Source organism: Protopterus annectens, chromosome 13.part0 (genome assembly GCF_019279795.1).
Source record: "Protopterus annectens isolate FY-2018-M chromosome 13.part0, PAN1.0, whole genome shotgun sequence".
NCBI lineage: Eukaryota > Metazoa > Chordata > Ceratodontiformes > Protopteridae > Protopterus > Protopterus annectens.
The window spans coordinates 1277895467-1277916062 of record NC_056747.1 but is presented as its reverse complement, the minus strand read 5'-3'; the positions used below and the strand labels follow the sequence as shown (position 1 = coordinate 1277916062).

Sequence of the window (20596 nt, the reverse complement as noted above, 5' to 3'; positions counted from 1 at the left end):
CTCCTTAGATCTGGATGCCATGCCATAACTTATAACTTGCCCCACATAGGTCCCATGTGGTGATCAAAGTTCAGGTTACTGTCAACCTGAGTTATCAAGTCCATTACCAATGGGTCTACTCTTAGGGGAGTGTTATCAATGTTGCAATTTGCAGGGGTGGCCTTCTTCCTAAAGGGTATAAATATGCACTTTTGGCATGGAGTATTAGGCCGTGTTTCTGGCAGCAGTTACTTTGCTCTCAGACCCTCCTCAAGGGTACCTATTATCTTTGGAGGAATCAGTCACTGAAGCTAACTTACAATGATCTGCAGATTTGGCCACCCAAAGACCCTCTATTTGCTATGACTTCAGAGAATTTTATTCCAAACAGGAGTGGTCCAAGTGCCGATTCCTGTGGAATAAGACTAGTAACAGGCCTAGCCTACTGGTGGAGGTGGACCCCCCCCCCCCCAATTTCATGTGTCCTATCCATGAGCAATTTGACTAACCATCAGGTTACTGTGCAAGTCCCACTTGAAGTATATTGACACAGTTTGGAGATTCAGTGATTGCACCTCATTTGCAGTCATCAGCAAACTTAAGTCAGCCACAGTCCCTCCGTTCTGGCCTGAATTTCAGAGAAGTATATTTCAAACAGGGGGCCCAGCAATGATCTCTGTGGAACCCCACTGTTGAAGAGTCAGCTGACTGAGGTAAAGTCCCCAACTTGGAGTGTGATCTGTCAGTGAGCCAGTTAGCAACCCACCTGACAACATAAGGGTTGATATTTAACTGGGAGAGTTTATGAATGATGCCTGAATGTGGGACTGTGTCAAAGTCCTTTGCTAATTCGACATAGGTTTTATGCACAGATTTGCCTTCATATATGGTGCTGGTGATGTTTTTGAATAAGTCTACCAGGTTTAAACAGGCATGACCTGTCTTTGACAAAACCAAAACGGTTGGATCAAGGGTTTGGAGATTACCTATGTGCTTACTGATTGGGTCCATGATGGTTCGCTCCATGGCCTTACCAATAAGGCTGGTTAAGCTTATAGTCAGAGTCACACTTTTAATACTCTTGTCAAGTGGCATATGACAAATGGAAAAAAACTTTGTAAAACTAGCAATAAAGGGTCAGTGACACAAATGCTGTTAGGCACAGTTATACTGTCACCTAAGTCAAAATACCTCCTGCATGCCAATGTATGATTGTGCACGTGTATATGTATATATCCACTATATATGTGGATGTGTACATACATACGTGTCTGTATAGACGCATATATATATATATATATATATATATATATATATATATATATATATATATATATATATATATACACACATACATACATATATATATATATATATATATATACACACACACATCCCACATCCCATATATATGCTGCAGGTGGATTGAACACTCTATATTGTATATATATATATATATATATATATGCCATTCAATATACGGACAGGTGATATATATATGTATAAAGCCGAAGAAGAATATATATATATATATATATATATATATATATATATATATATATATATATATATATATATATATATATATATATATATATATATATATATATATATACACACACACACACACACACACACACACACACACACACACACAGTGTGTGTGAGTAGACATACAAATGTAGGTGGATCTATAAAGACAAACATACAGAGAATACATTTTAAACAACCAAAGCAATACATATGATAAACACCTAATGACACGACACATGCATTTATTTATTTAAATTATCGGTTTTCATCTTGATAAGGGGGGTGGAGTGGTCGCATCAACACAGCCATTTCTTTGCTATTGTACATCAAAATATTGTTAATGAAATAAAAATAAAATAAAGATTTGAGAAAAAAAACAACCATCTGAGTAACAAAAGAGGCAAGTCTGACAAAAGCTATGAGAATTCTAATATTAACAGTGAAGTATACACTACAACCGTTATGTGCACTACATACAAAGTTTTAATAAAATACACTCATCACATATCCAGCACATACAAATTTGACAAACATTCAAGAATGCAGTCAAATATTCAGGAAACGAGTAAAAGATCCAAACATTTTACCACAATGCAGGGAAGAAAAAAGAAAATTAATTCAGTTGGACGGAATCAGTATTATATAGACAGTTACTCTGCGATTCCTGAAGGGTGTCAACTAATGGGAAAATACTTTTAGTACAGTAACAAGATTCAATTTCAAAGTTGTCCGACATGTATTTTTATTGAAACACTGCAAAATTTTATTCAAGTCTTAGGACATTTGCAACTCAATGGGTTTGTTTCCAAGATGCAACTGTCCAAAGCAATGCTGTCCTGTGAAATGAGGGAAACTGTCTTATAAATGTATGTCTGCAAGAGTACATGCACTAATAAGCAACACTATTGCTGACGATATGAAAAATAATTATTAGTGAAGGGAAAAAAGCATGTAGCAGCAAGCAAAAATAGAATTGCTTAGGCTGGGATAATCAGTTTTAGAAAAAAATAAAGCACATACTGAAGGTGTCATTTCACTGCTGCAAAGGCTATGTGTGTCTGTGTGTCTGTGTGTGAGAGAGAGACTAGAAAGCATTTCTGTCCGATGCTAAAAATCGGACACTCAACTTATCTAATAGCCTATGGATGGGGGAAGGAAAATACAAAAGGACACGCTGTAAATTCACTCCCCCACTGAAGTTTTTGAAATCTGACCTGCAGTATCAAGTATGCTAACAAGGTTCTCTGAAAACCCTGCCTCTGTGTGAACATGTGACTTACACTGCACTAAAATGTAAACAAAGTCTCTAGCAAGCAACTAATTTTAGAAACGAGATAGTGCCCCTTTAAAGGCCCTTAATAAAGGGTGTCCAATCCTACTGTGTAATGCTATTACTATCCAAATGGTAGTCTGACCAAGAGCAAGGTTATTTAGGAGTGGCCTGTACAGTGCCACCATACAGATACGCAAGTACTCCAAGAGCTTAAATATGTCTCATAAATACCACCCACAAAGATAGGCTTAAATATTTTAATAATAAATAGCAAAAGAACAAGACAATACTCCATAAGTAATCGGTTATATCAGAGTTCAAAATCACAGGAAATATTTAAACCAACATTGCAGAACAGTCTCAAACAATAAAGAAAACATCTAAGATGTACTTTACTATATTCCTATCTGAATCTAAAAAAAGTTACTGTGTCCTAAAAACTTACAGCAAGGCAAGTGCAGAAGGTGGTGATGAGTGGATGTTTCTAGGTCAGAGACAAGATACAAAATGCACAGTTTCTCTCAGAGAGAGAGAGTTCTTAAAATTAACAAAAATTACTCCTGGGTTAGCTTGGATGACATCACTTTTTGTCACCTGACTTTAGTTCCCAAGCTAACACCCCAATGTAGCATTTGACATCTCCTTGTAAAAGATACACCTCTCAGATGTTTGCAGATCCTGGAAGTCATAAAGCAATAAAACACTTCTACATCTCAAACCTAGTAATTACTTCTCTTTCAAGACAATACAAAAAAAAAAAAAAAAAAAACTTACAGCTCTAGACAATGCGTCTTCTACTGCACACTGAAACGGAGAGACAACATTTATAGCACAATTGTAAAACAATTCAATTTCAACTTATTTTCTTGAGGTTTTGCAAGTTAACCCTCTATGTTCTAGTTTCTACTGTTAAAAACATATACATTTGCACAGGTATATCATTTATATACATTTCTGTTTTCACAGTACGGTACACTGTGGGCACATCCTTGAAGCACAGTACTGTACAAACCCTGTTCAACATACACTTCTGTACCAGTAGTTTAATATACACATGACCTATAGTTCTAACACATTTGTAAGACAAGCACATGAATCATGTTAATATTTACAAATGACATGATTATTTACAAAATTCCAGATAGCTGGGCTGGCAGTATTTCCCTATGTCACAGCTGGTACTCAGGCAGTGTACTTACTAGCCAGTAATTCAACTTTACCTAGGCTGACAGTACAACTGGCTCTTCTTTCTCAGTTTCTGTTCTCAAACTGAAGACCTGAAATTAAGCTGTTCATCAGTGTGCAGCCACCTTGGAAGTATCTCAAGCTGCTAATATTTTATCAACACTTATTTATTATTTTACATTTGTTAACTGGGTTAGTCTGGCTGAGCTTTTGGCTCATTTTCAGCAGAGACCCGGGATCACTTCCAGCTATTTTGAAAGTACTACTGTTTTTCTCTGGGTCTATGGCTAGATCAACCTCTCCGCTTCATTCCCTGCTTCAAAAAAACAGGGGGGGGGGGGGCCGAGTCAACTCTCTGCTCTTCTGGGTCAACAAACTATACCCATTTTTATGCAAAACATCCAGATTAGTCACCGATAAAGGCTTCCTCTTGTCCAACCACTGTATGTCCTCCCCTTGGTAGCATCTGCTTCAAAAACAGAAGCCACATGCATACAGTCAACAGCAATAAAAACTGCGGGTTCATTCACTCTCCGTTGAGCATGAACACCACTGCAAACCCGTAGAAAATCCAAAATGGCTCCCAGTCAAGCACAGAGCAGCCTATCAGCCTGCTACCAATTCAAACTTGAAGACAAATATTCTCCATCTTAGCAACCAAGTTAATATTGCAACCCCATATTACGTCATGAATCATTACCACTGAACTCCCACAGTAATAGCCGCAAACAAGCTTCACTATTCTCAGACTTTATCCCATCCTATCAAAAAGAAATATCATTGTACCCAGTCTTCTGAAACTTGCTAAATGCCATTATACCTCTGGTCACATCACCTAGGAATGCCATATTCTATCAATATCTAATAACTTTCTTACTCTAGATCCCAACTGGGTTATCACATTTACCTTAATATTTGGCTTTCTAGGTACATCCATACTACATAAGCAGATTTCAACTTCAATCAACTGCATAATGTAAAGAAATGTCTCAGACTGGGTGCTTAACTACACCTACCTCGTTGTTACTTTCTCTATCCTTATTGTATTCACTGCATCGCAATAACACTGCCTTGTATTGTATACTTTTATTTTAATGCTGACTGAAATTGGTCATTTGTGATCAATGCTTCACCTCAGTTAAAAAGATTCAAATAAAATAAATATACCAAGCAATGGTTCCCATAACAAAGTATTTATTAGTGGGTAACGCACATCCCTCATGCAGGGGATCGCACCAAAGCAGACTAATACGCATCTCAATACTCACAGCACCCAATCCTCAAACTGTCGGCTCAGAAGTAATTTGACAAGTGTTGCAGCAATTCTGAATGCTGTAAAGATGGAATGCATAGAACATAAGTATGATACACTCTAGTGCATGGCACAGTGTAAAGGTTACCAGAGGTAATTTTGGACACAAATTGTCACTACACAGCTTCAAGTGTTCTCCCACCCAACCTATCAATGAAAATCCTGCAGCGACAAAGCAGGCCTTTCTGATATCCACTCTTCTCCATTGACTGCAGTTTCTAGTGCATTACCTGTGCCTCATCTGCATCCTCCCCAGTCGCACTTCAGGGACAGTTCAGCTCAGTGGCTGATGTCAGTGTGTACATATTAAAATGATAAAGTGAGCCAGCTAAGAGTAAAAGGTAGTGAGGAGGGCATGCTCTGCTTGTTACACATTCTCCATTCCCCACATCACATTCTCCATTCCCCACATCAAGGCACAACCCCTATATGCTGGTATCATAGGTCATCCAGACGGTCTAACTAAAGTCACTATTCTACAATAAGCACTCTGATGTCTGAAACATGGTCAAATATGTCCAGTGACTTCATAACTGTCCTTGCTGTGGTGAAAGTTTGCTCAAACCCCAAGTCTATCCTCCACAAGAAAGGAGCACACAAAGCATCTTACTAAAACTTCCTTTCTCCAGTCCAACTCATTTAGCTGGCTGTTATAAAACTCCTCCGCACTAGCTAGATGTTCATCAATCTGCCATTTAACATGTGTAATGTATAATATACACTCCCATTTAACAGGTGCAATGTAAAATGCACACTATAACTGGTAGGAAAAGCAAACCAGAGTAAGATAGAGGACAGTTACAGGAGTGGGAAAATACAGTAAAATTAGCGCAGCTGGCTCTGACTCCCAAGAACAGGTAAGAATGTAACTTAACTACCAAGACCATTTTGCAGTGCATTTACTCTTTTTTACAGTTAGAAATGTACTTTAAAACACCCAATGCAGACTTTCAAATGCTGCCCTGGAGAGTACAAAATATGAAATGTTAACTTACTATAGCAAATACAAGTAAAAAATGCAACAACTCAGTTCCACAAAAACATATTATGAGGGAAAATCCATTTAAATACTGTACAGTGGAAAGGAAACATGGCTCAGCTAAAGAAAAAAACTTTTCTTTTCAGACAGAATCTGAAACAGAGGCAAACAGTAAGCTCACATGACAGATTACAACACTAACAGGCTCAGCAGGATTGGTCATAACATGAAAATAAGGTACAAGTACAGCTAAACAATTATCCTGTACTGGTTTATAATTTATCCAAGTCACTAGGCTAGATTCTGGAAGCCATACTGTAATCTTGGACAGTGGGTTAAAGAGAGAGTTCTCTACCCATAATCACTTGAGATGCACTTTGCTGACTAATGAGATTTTTGTAATAAAATGTTCAAAAGTTAGAGTGTACCAATTTTGGCGGGGGGGGGGGGGTCTTTTGTGAAAAGCCCAGTTATCTCCAGCCAACATATTATGCAAGTAAACTGGTGTGTTTGCAGTATTCTGACTATTTTGGTTTATGATTAACACTAAACCCATAAGCAGAAGAGTGGATCCCGGAAATGATGTTAATAAAATTAGGAGTCTGTCTTAGTGAGAGTGGGCAGTGAAAGATATGGGTGCCTCGCAATGATTCTAGAAAAGTCCTGCAAACCAGCTACCTTTGCTGACCCGAGTTCAACTGCTACATCCAGTTTTACTGTGATGCTGAGTTTAAGTCACTTAACCAACTAAAAGTTCCCAGTCAATCTTGAAAAACAGAATTTTTATGGAATGGGTCCTACTCGCTTAACTATAAACTTTTTTTGCAGCAGCTCTGCGCATGATTATACAAATGTCAACAAAACTTACACTGTCTGAACATCAGTTGCTAGTCCAGCTAGCCCAATAAAAAGTCTGTCGCCCATGGGGAAAATCTTCTGGAAATCGGTTGTAACTAACTGTGCTTGTACTCCAAATCTTCTGTCGGCTGCTATGGCAACACAGTCCTTTCCTCTCATGGCCATAACGGCCCCGCCATTGTAGGACATAATAGACTAAAAAAAGAAAAAAAATTATTAGAATGGCTTAAGTCAAAACATTCATCTGCATTCACTACACTCCACCACGTGCCCACTCCATCACGTGCCTACCTTCAAGTTAAATTACTCCATGGCAGAAGCTACAGGTGCTGAATGGCTGCATATGGAAGCCACTGGGGCAAAATGCGACTCACTGAACTGACAAAAGCAAGAAGGTATGCAGTACAATGGGGTAGGTGATAAGAGAAGCCAAAGGCATTCTAGTACATACCTACAACTCAGAGCTTAATGACTTTCAGAAAAGTAGGTAATATACAGGAAAAAAATTATGTTCCTCCAGTCCATATCAAACCGCAAATAAGGCTTTCCATGAAGTCCTGGTCATGGTGATAATTACAAATACAGAAATTACTTTATACACTTGAGCAGCAGAGAGAGATGTACAATGTTATGTTTAGCGCACACACGACCTCTCACCCTTGTCATCTGTCATCCCATGGCAATGAGAGCCTACATACAACAGTGGTACACTTCAAGGTGAAGTCTACCAGCCTATATCAAGCCAAAGATTTATGTGGCCTACAAACCAGTTGACACAACCTGCTCCCTACATAAACAGAGTAGTCACAATACTTGCTGAAGACAATGATAAAACTGTTATAGTCTTACTAAACACAACAAAAACAGTGACAATAGGAGGTAGGTTTTAACACGGATTTTTTTTTTAAATTTTCTGCTGTTGCAACACATCTCGTTCCAAGACCCAGGGTTGGATGTATATGTGGCACACCAACTGGCTATGACAGTTTGTGAACATTTACTGATTAACTCCACACTCATGTCTACCTCAACTTCCCACTACTCAACAGAAAACAGACCCACAATTCCTGTAGCTCACAAAAGCTAGAAGGCATCCTATTTTAATTTGTCCCAAGCATAAATCATGACATTAACACAAACAGCACTCTCCTAATAATCACACCCACAATCCTTTCTACCCGCACCAATTATCAAAACCCAGTACTTCAGAAAAACAAGACAAAGTCTTGATCACACAAAATACAACTTCCACAACAAAGCTTTCCCACCACAACCACACAAACAAGAATCCATCACACCCATACACTTTCATTACTTTTAAGTGTCTCTCTCATAACAAACCTTTCTCAGGAAAGAAGCCAAAATAAAAAATGAAACTGCTACACACACTTACAAAGGATATTTCCTTACAGAGCTCCTGTTTCCGTGGTGATACACACCCAAACCCTTGACCTACCTACCTAAAAACAAAGTAATAACCCACCAGGATAACTAAAATTTTAATTAGAATATCATAAAATCTGTTATCTGCACTTAGTATGCAGTTAGTCCAATCTAACATATTAGCTACTACCAAACCTTGGATTAAAAAAACTAACTATGATCACAAAGACAGACAAAGCAAAAAAAGTGTTAGCAGGATTATTATATTATTTATCAGTAATATGGAGATACTTCTTTTTCTCCTTTTAGGGGTCACCACAAAAGGAACAACTGTCCACAGAATGACTAGCAGCGGAGTTTTACAGTGTTGAGTTGCTAGCCTGGTACCAAACCTTCCACACTTCCACAGAAGGTATACATACAGACACACACACACACACACACACACACACAAACTCACACACAATTTAGGGAGTGTCCAATCCACCTGCAGCATGTCTTTGGGATGTGGGAGGAAATTCACACGACCGCAGAAGGACATGCAGACTCCGCACAGAAGTTACCCCAGCCAAGAATTGAACAGGAGAACCTCTTGCTGTGAGACAGCAACGCTAACCACTGCACCACCACAGCCACCCATCAGTAATATGGGGATTACTGTATAAAAAATCCCCAGTACAACACAGAACTACTTCTAGCCAGCTTAAAATAAAAAAGCACATCAGACACTACATACCAGAAGTAGGCAAAAGTCACGCAGCAACCGAATGTGCCAAAAAACGACAGAATACAAGGAGAAAGATCAGATGAGAAGGCAAGAAATGTGGAAAAGGCATAAATATGACTGCAAATACAGAAATCTCCTGTAACAACTTCAGTTCAATCAGAATCAGACACAGGAACGGTTAAGGGAGAGGTGAATTGTTAACCAAAAGACGAAAGATTATTATTGGCGGTTCAAGAGAGTGGACTATGTACACATTTGTTTACAAAGTCCATTGAAGACGTGGAAGAAACAGACAAATGCAAGTTCCATAAAACACAGCTGGAAACAGTTGCATGTCATGTTGCTAGGTGTAACACGTATGCCTTTCAATATACAGGCCTTCTGCCATAACAATGTGGCAAGACTGTTCTACTGGAGATTGTGCAAACATTACTGAAGCAGCTGAGAAGCAATGGAAACATGAGCCACAAAGCACTAAATGAAGTTTATATCACATGGGATCACCCCAACAGTTCAAAAAAACTGATGTGAGAAAACCAGATATAGTAGTCCATGAAAAGACAAAAGTAGCACTGATCACCGAAATTACTACAACCATTGATCGTCTTAGACGCACACAGTGCAAAGTCATAAATATCAGGATTTGCAGACAAATGGGGGCAAAAATGTGAAAGGAGGATACCCAGACAGTTTCAACAGTAGTAGGAACAATGGGCCTCATAAAGAATTTACAGTCATATTTAGATATGCTACCTATACATGTACTTCCATATGAATTACAGCGGGAGTCTGTTCTAGGCACCCAGCGGGTGCTGTAAAGAACACTTTTGACCAACATCAAAACTTGAAAAATACTGATTTCATGAACTTTAATCATACTTTGACTTAGGAATGGGTTCCATTCCCATCATGGTACTAGAAACCCAAAAGACTTAAGAGAAATTAAACCAAGTGAATCACCATCTACATCTCCACCCCAAGCACCATCAGTAATAAATACAAACATGCAGAACGATGTCTTATAGCTTAAGCAAAACAGGATCATGAATACGACCATTAAGTGCGCTAAAAATAAAAGCTCCCCAAAATTCAAGTACAGGTACACCATCTATCAATTTCTTTGGCTTAGTTCATATCAAAACCTACTAGTACTAACTGAAAGCATTTAGTTTGGATACCAACACCCAGCAAGACTTGCATCCACAAAGCTGATATCCTCCCTCCCTAACTCAATAAGTTACCACCACCTCACTTAAAATAGAAACGAGGCAAAACACAGAAAAGCAATACTATAAACTCGGCTGGATCCAAAAACATTTCGACAATAACACAACCACTGCAATTGGAAACCTAAATGCATTCCAATAGAAGCAATACTTTAACAAACCAAAGTTTTCAAGCATCTTATATGCTATGGTGCCAACAATAAAAAAGAAATATCTACACCCACATACCTGGGCTAACCCCAGAAAAGTATGAGACTAGACAGAGCATGGAAATATTGGGGAAAAAAACTAGCTACATCTTCCTTTTAGATTACCTAAAAATAAAATTAAATGAGTCCAGATAGAAAGGAAATAAATACTATAACCTAAGCAGTTCTGGAATTTGACTAGTAACCTCAAAAACAAGTTAAAAAAAACACTGGGACCACTCTTGTTTGGCATCTACTTTTCTGAAGTACAGGCCAACATTAAGGGACTCTGGCATTCTGCAGATGACTGCAAACTGGGAGCCATTATTGAAACCCCAAATTATGTGGATATTCTACAAAAGGGCCTTACAAAAACAGATGCCTGGTGCCAGAGCCATGGGCTCAAGCTTAATGCCAAGAAATGTATAGTCATCCCCTTTGGAAAAAAACATGTACCCATGAACTACCACATAGGTGGCAGGACACTAAACGTCGAAAGTGTGATGAGACTTAGGGACACAAGTGGACAGTGGTCCCACTTTCGATAACCACATCACCACAACAGTCAGGAAATCCTTCTACGTGGCACACCTCATCACTAAGGGCTTTTCATCCAGAAAAAAGGAGGTCATTGTCCCACTGTACACATCCCTCATTAGACCCATTATAGAGTATAATGCTCCATTTGGTATGTACCTCACAAGACATCTGCAACAGCTGGAAAGGCCACAGAAATACCTCACTAAAAGAATCACAGGCCTAAAGCAGATGCCATATGCTGACCATCTAAAAAAACTCCAGCTATACTCTGTGGCATATACTGACCATCTAAAAAAACTCCAGCTATACTCTGTGGCATATAGTCTACTCGGAGGCGATCTCTGCTTAACATACAAGGCCATGTCAAACCCTGAGCTGTTGGACATGTTCCACTTAAAGAAATCCCAATCCCTCAGAGCCACACGCTCCAGGGATCTAAACCTTATCACATTGAACAAAACATGCTGGAGGGATAGGTTCCTGACCCAGAGACTCCCCATACTCTGGAATAGACTGCCCATACATGTCAAGCAGAGAATCTCATTGGCCCTCTTCAAAAGGAACCTTGATGATTGGATGGGAGATAGGAAATTCACCCCGGGGATCATGTCAATCACCCTGCTAGACAGGGGATCATGTCAATCACCCTGCTAGACAGGGGCCCAGAGAAGTAAATATTGTGGGAAAAAATTTCCAGGGAATCGTTATGGCTAGGCTTGCATAGGCCTTAGGGCCGATAGCCTAGTACCAACCTATGAACCAATCCCTACCCCAAGAAAATACATTTCAACCTTGCCCAAAACAAACAAGCCATAATATCAGTCCTGCGATTCCAATCTATACATTTTGCATAAACTGTCAATGAGAATAAACACCAAACACAATCTGACAACTCAGTCTAGCAGCTCAATTGACACACACACACACACACACACACACACACACACACACACACACACACACACACACAAAACATGGCCACTTCACCATGCAATCTGTTCCCACATACAAAAAACAAAAAACAATAAACCACCCAAGGCATTAAAAATAACTGCCCTGGCCCAGATAACCCTCCATCCTCCTAATTACCTCTGAATTACAGCAAATTCCATAGCATTTCCTGCGTCAATATCAATAAAAAGACTCATTACAGAACAGTACGTCCAATATTCTTGAAAACTATCCCTTTACCATAAAGGGGTGCCAGACTGCAGTACTACCACCACTATCTAAAATTGTAGAAAACAGCATATACAACAGCTTATGTCACCTAACAAAGTATACTCTACAATCTCCTACGCAGCACTGTTTTGCCCAGGCTGCAAGTACTAACACAGCCCTCCTAACCTTCCTAGCCAATGCGAACTCAAACTTGCACCAGAATGCAATCACTGTTTCGATCTTTTTGCATCCAGAGGCACTCAACACTGTCTCACATAATGATGTCAACAACCACACTGACATGGTTCCACAGCTACACTGAAAGCAAATGCCAAACAGTTAAACGAAAAAACTCATATTATACAATGACCACCCATTAATATTCCAAAATGTGCACGCTGATTAGTCAGTGTGTCCGTTGTAAATCAGACTTATACTAATGGAAAAAGGTCCAGTCGCCCGGACTTTTTCCATTAGTACAAGTCTTGCTTTAACGAAGCTCTTCCATTCAAAAAAAAAAAAAAAACGGCGATCTTCTTTTCTCCGCTGCTTTTTTTTTTAAAGCTGTCTCACCATGTTAAACCCATTTAACAGAATGAGACAGCTTTAAAAAAAGCAACGGAGAAAGGAACATCTCCGTTGCTTTTTTTAAGCTATCTCGCTATGTTAAACTCCTTTAACATAGCGAGACACCTTTTAAAAAGTGAGATCTTGCTTTCTCCATTACTTCCACACACAGCTCTGATGTACTGTGTAAGCATACGCAGTACATCAGAACTATGGCAGAATACCAGACAACTACGGAAGGGCAGCACGGAGGCATTATACAATGCCATTATTTAAGAAAATTAATTATTTTTTTTCTTAAATAATGTCATTGCATAATAGCAATAACCCACTTCTGGGTGTGGGTAATGTCGGATTTACCCACGGTTGTCTTGGTTTGGTCACTCTGGCTTTACCCTCGTCACCAAACCACACCAACAGTGGGTAAATCCAGCATTACCCACACACCCAGTTGTGGGTTATTGCTTAATTAAACCCCAATTTCAACTCGCATATGGATTCCACAAAGACCTATCCACAGCTCTCTACTATTCAATGTATTAAAATTCTCAAGTGACATGCCCAAAATGGTGAAACAAAGGAACTTAACTCAATATGCAGAGGACTAAAACTTGATATGGTCTGCCAAAAATATCACCCAAATTCAGAACCAAACAAATGCAATTCAAACTACAGGACTGGCTCAATAAATCAAAATGTACACTGAATGCAAAAGATTCAAGATTCAACAATTGGCTATGCTTCTGGTGTCATTCTAAGGGGATCCAGCATCTGTCTGCCTGGGATGACATGATCGACAAGCCATGATGCTTTGCCAGAGATGGCCTGCACCTGTCGCCCTTGGGATTCCGGATACTGGCTAAGGCTCTTGCCACCCCTATATAGTGCCTTTTAGGCAATATTCAAATGGCAAATTCACCACCGCAGGTACAAGCAAGCAAAATCTGAGGGTAATGCTACTCAATGCTAGAAGTCTAAACCTCAAAATGCACTCACTCGAGGCACTCCTTAAAATGGAGAATACTGACATCTGTGCAGTGACAGAGACCTGGTTCAAGGCTCCAGAGAGCACTCCTGCATTACCAGGCTATAATTCATACTACACTTTTCGGCCACCTAACTTGGACCGAAGCACTAAAGGCGGAGGCATGTCCATATTCATTAAGGATATCCACACCTCCAGGCTAGTTGCTCAGCATAATGCATCCGAGATTATCCAAGTGCAACTAACTCTGGGCAAGACCGCAACGCAAAATGTAGCTTGCTACAGATCCCCCACCATGACCAAGGATTCCCACTCCTCATTTCTTGATACATTGGAAAATACACAACCTAACACCCTAATAATGGACGATTTCAACTACCCCACCATTAACTGGGAAAACTACTCCTGTACCAACTCTTGTGCTCAACGTTATCTGGAATTCACAAATTCCAATTCCTTGGATCAACTTATCCACACCCCCACCAGGGGCAGCAATATCCTAGACCTGGTAATTACCAACATGGGCAACCGGTGTTCTACACCAGGAGGTCAATTCCTCGTTGGTCAGATCCGACCACAAGCAAATCACCCTAGACATCCACATCCCAGCCCCACCCCCCCATTAGGGAAACCACCGTAAAACATTTCTCCAAAGCCAACTTCACGCTTCTTAAGACAGAAGTGGCAAACTTCACGACACCCATGCTGATGGACAATAGAGATACGACTGCTGAATCCTATACAATTGCATTTTATAAGCACTTACACGAGTGCATGGATCGTGCAATCCCTAACAGAACCAAGATGCTATCCTCCAAAAAAAGGAAGCCAATCTGGTGGTCTCCTGCTATAAACAAACTCTACAACAGAAGAAAGAAAAAAAAAGTAAAATCCCATGATTGGAGGAACTCCGTGGTTAGCCTCAGTAAGAGGCTGAGCTCCCTCATAAAATCCTCCAAAGCTAGTTACGAAAACAAAATCGCCACTGATTCTACAGACAAACTACAAAGCATTCTATAGCTATGTCAAGAAACTCAATGGCAACACTCAGATCTGCTCTGAGTTAAACGGCACTAAATATACAGAACCAACTGATATTGCCAACATCCTGGCAGATAGGTTCAGTGCTAACTTTACCCCTCTCTCATCCCCTAAAAGGGCCCATCTCTATACCAGAAGAATGCAAAGTACCTGTAATCACAGCTGCACAGGTAAAAAAAACTCTCTCCAAAGCCAAGAACACAGCATCCATGGGACCTGACAACATCCCAGGCTGCGTTCTACATGAATTACAGAACAAACTGGCACCCCACCTAAGTACCATGTTCAATCATAGCAACACCTCAGGCTTTGTGCCCACGGAATGGCGCACAGCAACAGTTATCCCACTCCACAAAGGGGGAGCCACCACGGACCTCGGGAACTACCGCCCCATTAGCCTGACAAGCCTCGTCTGCAAGGCTATGGAGCGTATCATCATGGAACTTATAAACAACGACATTGGTAATCTCCAAACTCTGGACCCTACCCAGTTCGGGTTTGTAAAAGGCAGATCATGTCTCCTAAACCTGATATACTTCTTTGAAGCGGTCACCAAAGCTGTAGATGAGGGGGTAAGGTGGTACACACAGCCTATCTAGATCTCGCCAAGGCTTTCAACACCATCCCCCACTCTGGAATTATAGACAAACTCACTAAACTAGGTATAAATCCCTATGTCACAAGATGGGTTGCCAGGGTGTAAGGTGGTACACACAGCCTATCTAGATCTCGCCAAGGCTTTCGACACCATCCCCCACTCTGGAATTATAGACAAACTCACTAAACTAGGTATAAATCCCCATGTCACAAGATGGGTTGCCAACTGGCTCAGTGACCAAACCCACACTGTGAAAGTAGCAGACTCTAAATCCAACTTCAGACCAGTGACAAGTGGAGTACCACAGGGTTCAGTCCTAGGTCCTCTCCTGTTTGGTATCTACTTCTCTGATGTACAGGCTAACACAGAAGGTCTTTGGCTAACAAAGTTTGCAGAGGACTGCAAACTAGGAGCCATCTCCTAACGATGTGGACATCCTACAAAAGGGCCTCACTGAGACAGATGCCTGGTGTCAAAGCCATGGCCTCAAGCTCAATGCCAAAAAGTGCATTGTCATCCCTTTTGGTAAAAACTCTGTACCCATGAACTACCACATAGGTGGTAGTCTACTTAACACCGAAAGTGGGATGAGAGACCTTGAGACACAGGTGGACAGTAGTCTCTCCTTTGATAATCACATTGCCACAACAGTCAGAAAATCCTTCTACATGGCACACATCGTAAAAGGTTTCTCATCCAGAAAAAAAAAAAAAAAAGGAAGAAGAGGTCATTATTCCCCCCAACGCACCTTTTGGTATGTACGTCAAGACATCTACAACAACTGGAAAGGTCACAGAAATACCTCACAAAGAGGATTACCGGCCTCAAACAGATGCCCTACGCAGACCGTATCAAAAAACTCCAGCTTTACTCTCTCTCATATCACCTACTCAGAGGCGATCTCTGCCCAACATACAAAGCTATGTCAAACCCAGAGCTATTGGACATGCTCCACGTAAAGAAATCCCAATCCCTCCGAGCTACACGCTCTAGGGACCAAAACCTTGTCACCACAATAAACAGAACATGCTGGAGGGATAGATTCCTATCTCAGACACTTCCCATACTCTGGAACAAACTACCTATCTATATCAAACAAAGCTCCTCATTAGCACTCTAAGAAAAATCTTGATGATTGGATGGGAGATAGGAAATTCACCCCGGGGATCACTTCTGTAGCTCTGCTTGACAGGGGCACAGGAAAATAATTTTCTTAGGGGCACAGGAAAATAATTTTCTTGGGTGGCAAAAGTCAGGGTACCGTTTGACTAGGCTTATATAGGCCCTAGGGCCAATAGCCTAGTACCTACCTATGAACCTATTACGATCTTCACTTTAAGAGCAAACAAAACAAGTATCCCAGAAATTATTACATCCACTAAAAACACTACTCTTGAAAAGGCAAACCAAACCAAGTAATCAAATTACATTTGATCAGCACACTGGCCACAATGTTGCAAATAAAAAACATAGCTAAATTTGTAACTATCCCTCCCCGCACCATGTACCAAAGTTCAGCACTTCAACTGCAATGGTACGAGTACTAACAAACCTTAATACTATATTAGTCTGTAACTCAAGATCACACAATATTCTAACCAAACCAAAATCTGGTGATTACAAGCATCATTAAAAATATGACCCATCCAGAAGTATCAGATCTCAAAACCAAAATCAAATACGTATTCTCAAATCTAAACCACCATTGTGTTGACTCCCTTTACGCTGTTTGCATTGCAAAAGCCTAAAATTCAATCCCATCAGACAATCAGGGCAGAAACAAACCTAAAATATTTATACAAACACTACAGAACTATCTTAAAGTCATAACCACATTAGTGTAACACCTAATAAGTTGTTAAATCTAGGACATGCTTCTACTTAATGCATCCCCCTCCTTCACCTACTCGCTTATTTGCTTTCTCCCTCTACGCTTACATTCTTCTCTTTATTGTTGCACAACTAGGGGGGGGTATTCAAAGCAGTAATGCTTAGGCAGAGAGGAAAGCTGCTCCAGCTGCATCCAAGCACAGGTACAGCACAATTCAGAGATACCAGATGCACTTGGGGCAGCTGTCTGAACAATTCTGAGAAAGTAAAACGCAAATGAAGCCATGAGATGTAAATGAAGAATATGTGAAAAATGTGACCATCGTATGCAGATAAGGAGCTTCTCCTGTACTTATGCAATACATAGTAACTATGTGCATTAACGGTGTATGCATAAGGAAGGCAAAAGTAGACTCTTTCCCCATCTACTTCTGCTTGTTTCAAATATGCCAAAAATCAGGTGTACCAAAAAGGTGCTCGGTGGTAAAGGAGGAAGAGATGCACACAAAGGCTGACCCATCTAAACTTTGCTGATCAAGAAATCCTAAAAAGAGATAAGGTGGATCTGGATGTAGTACAGGCTTTGATGAGTTTATATGGCCAAAAGACAGGGACTGGGGAGATGCATGGCCTTTCTACACTAGTGGATACCAAGGTACAGCCCTCACTATACTTATCAAGGGGACCTTCCAGATACAGACTGCAGCCAAGTTGGACTTCACAGAAGTCTGCCTTGGGGATACTGCAACAGCTCCTAGACATACTCTTGGCACTTGTGGATCAGAAAAAGTAGTTATGTACTCACCATAACGTTCCATGTGAGTTGTTCATCTTGCCTTCATTCTTACAGATGGGTTCGGCGCCAATCGTCGGCTCTGAGTCAGCCTACTACAAAGCTCAAGGTATTCAGACAGCTCGAGATACCCCACCATGCCCCAAGATTCTCACTACACCTTTCTAAACATACTGGAAATATTAAGATAGAACCAAACACCCTAATACTGGGTGATTTTAACTATCCTGCCATTAACTGGGAAAACTACTCGTGTACCAACACCTTTGCCAAACGGTTCTTGGAATTCATAAATTCCAATGCCCTGGATCAACTAATCCATAGTCCCACCAGGGGCTCCAATATCCTACACCTGGTCATTACCAACATGGGAAATCGATGCTCCACACCTATGGTCACCCATGGTCACCCCCTCGTTAGTCAGTTCTGACCATAAACTAAATCACCCTTAGCATCCACATCCCACCCCCACCCCAGTAAGGAAACCTCCATAAAAAACTTCTCCAAAGCCAACTTCATGCTACTCAAGTCAGAAGTGGTACAAACTTCATGACACCCATTCAGACAGGAACTGAAAGTTCGACTGCCGAATCCTACTGTAAGGCACTGTATGAGCACATCCCCTCATGCATGGATCGTGCAATCCCAAAATAGAACCAAGATGCTCTCCTCCAAAAAAAGGAAGCCAATCTGGTGGTCCCCTGCCATAAACAAACTTAACAAAAAAAAGAGGAAAATCCCAGGATGCAAAACACTCCCTTACCAGCCTTAGTAAGAAACTGAGATTCCTCAAAATCCTCCAAAACTATGTCAAGAATCTAAATGGCAATGCTCAGATCTGCTCTGAGCTAAAACAGAAGGCATTAAATATACTGATCCCAAGGATATTGCCAAATTCCTGGCTGATCGATTCAGTGCCAAATTCACCCCCCCACCCCCTAAACAGCCCATCTCAATACCAGAAGATTGCCAAATTCCAGTAATAACGGCCACAAAGGTAAAAAACGCACTCTCCAAAGCTATGAATACAGCATCCATGGGACCAGATGACATCCCGGGCTGTGTACTACATGAACTACAATATGAACTGGCACCTCACCTAAGTGTCATGTTTAATCACAGCCTCACCTCAGGTTTCGTGCCCACTGAGTGGCGCACAGCTACAGTTATCCCACTCCACAAGGGGGGATCCACCTTGGATCCCGGAAACTATCATCCCATCAGTCTGACGAGCCTTATCTGCAAGGCTATGGAGCGTATTATCATGGAACTTATAAACAAAGACATTGGCAACCTTCAAACACTGGACCCCACCCAGTTTGGGTTCGTGAAGGGCCGATCTTGTCTCCTGAACCTGACTGACTTCTTCAAATCAGTCTCCAGAGCAATGGACAAGGGTAAGGTGGTCCACACAACCTTTCTAGACCTCGCCAAGGCCTTTGACACCATCCCCCACTCTGGAATCATAGATGAACTTACTAAGCTGGGCATTAATCCCTACGTCACCCAATGGGTTGCCAACTGGCTTACTGATAGAACCCACACTGTAAAAGTAGCAGACTCCAAATCCAGCTCCAGACAAGTGACAAGTGGAGTACCTCAGGGTTCAGTCCTGGGACCGCTCTTGTTTGGCATTTACTTCTCTGAAGTACAGGCCAACACTAAGGGACTCTGGCTAACAAAGTTCGCAGATGACTGCAAACTAGGAGCCATTATTGAATCCCCAAATTATGTGGATACTCTACAAAAGGGCCTTACAGAAACAGATGCTTGGTGCCAGAGCCATGGGCTCAAGCTCAATGCCAAGAAATGTATAGTTATCCCCTTTGGGAAAAAACATGTACCCGTGAATTCCCATATAGGTGGCAGTACACTAAACACCGAAAGTGCGATAAGAGACTTAGGGACACAGGTGGACAGTGGTCTCACCTTCAATAACCACATCGCCACAACAGTCAGGAAATCCTTCTATGTGGCACACCTCATCACTAAGGGCTTTTCATCCAGAAAAAAGGAGGTCATTGTCCCACTGTACTCATCCCTCATTAGACCCATAATAGAATACAACTCCCCATTTGGTATGTACCTCTCAAGACATCTGCAACAACTGGAAAGGCCGCAGAAACACTTCACTAAAAGAATCACAGGCCTAAAGCAGATGCCCTACGCTGACCGCCTTAAAAACCTCCAGCTATACTCTGTTGCATATAGTCTACTCAGAGGCAATCTCGGCTTAACATACAAGGCCATGTCAAACCCAGAGCTGTTGGACATGCTACACTTAAAGAAATCCCAATCCCTCAGAGCCACACGCTCCAGGGATCTAAACCTTGTCATCACAATAAACAAAATATGCTGGAGGGATAGGTTCCTGATCCAGAGACTCCCCAGACTCTGGAATAGATTGCCTATACATGTCAAGCAGACAGCCTCTTTGG

At 41.0% G+C, this 20596-nt stretch overlaps 1 protein-coding gene across 2 annotated transcripts in view; it reads right to left on the bottom strand.

Annotated features, from left to right (window-relative positions):
* Positions 1-20596, bottom strand: part of PSMB3 (proteasome 20S subunit beta 3) — a 530078-nt gene that overhangs the window by 475652 nt on the left and 33830 nt on the right. Inside the window, exons 2-3 of one of the 2 annotated variants that reach the window (XM_044055289.1) lie at positions 13714-13720; positions 7130-7314 (exon numbers count right to left, since the gene is read on the bottom strand). In XM_044055289.1, coding sequence (XP_043911224.1) covers positions 7130-7314; positions 13714-13716 — 188 coding nt within the window. In that variant the 5' untranslated portion in view covers positions 13717-13720. The remainder of the gene's footprint in view (positions 1-7129; positions 7315-13713; positions 13721-20596) is intronic. The other variant, XM_044055288.1, reaches the window with a different exon arrangement.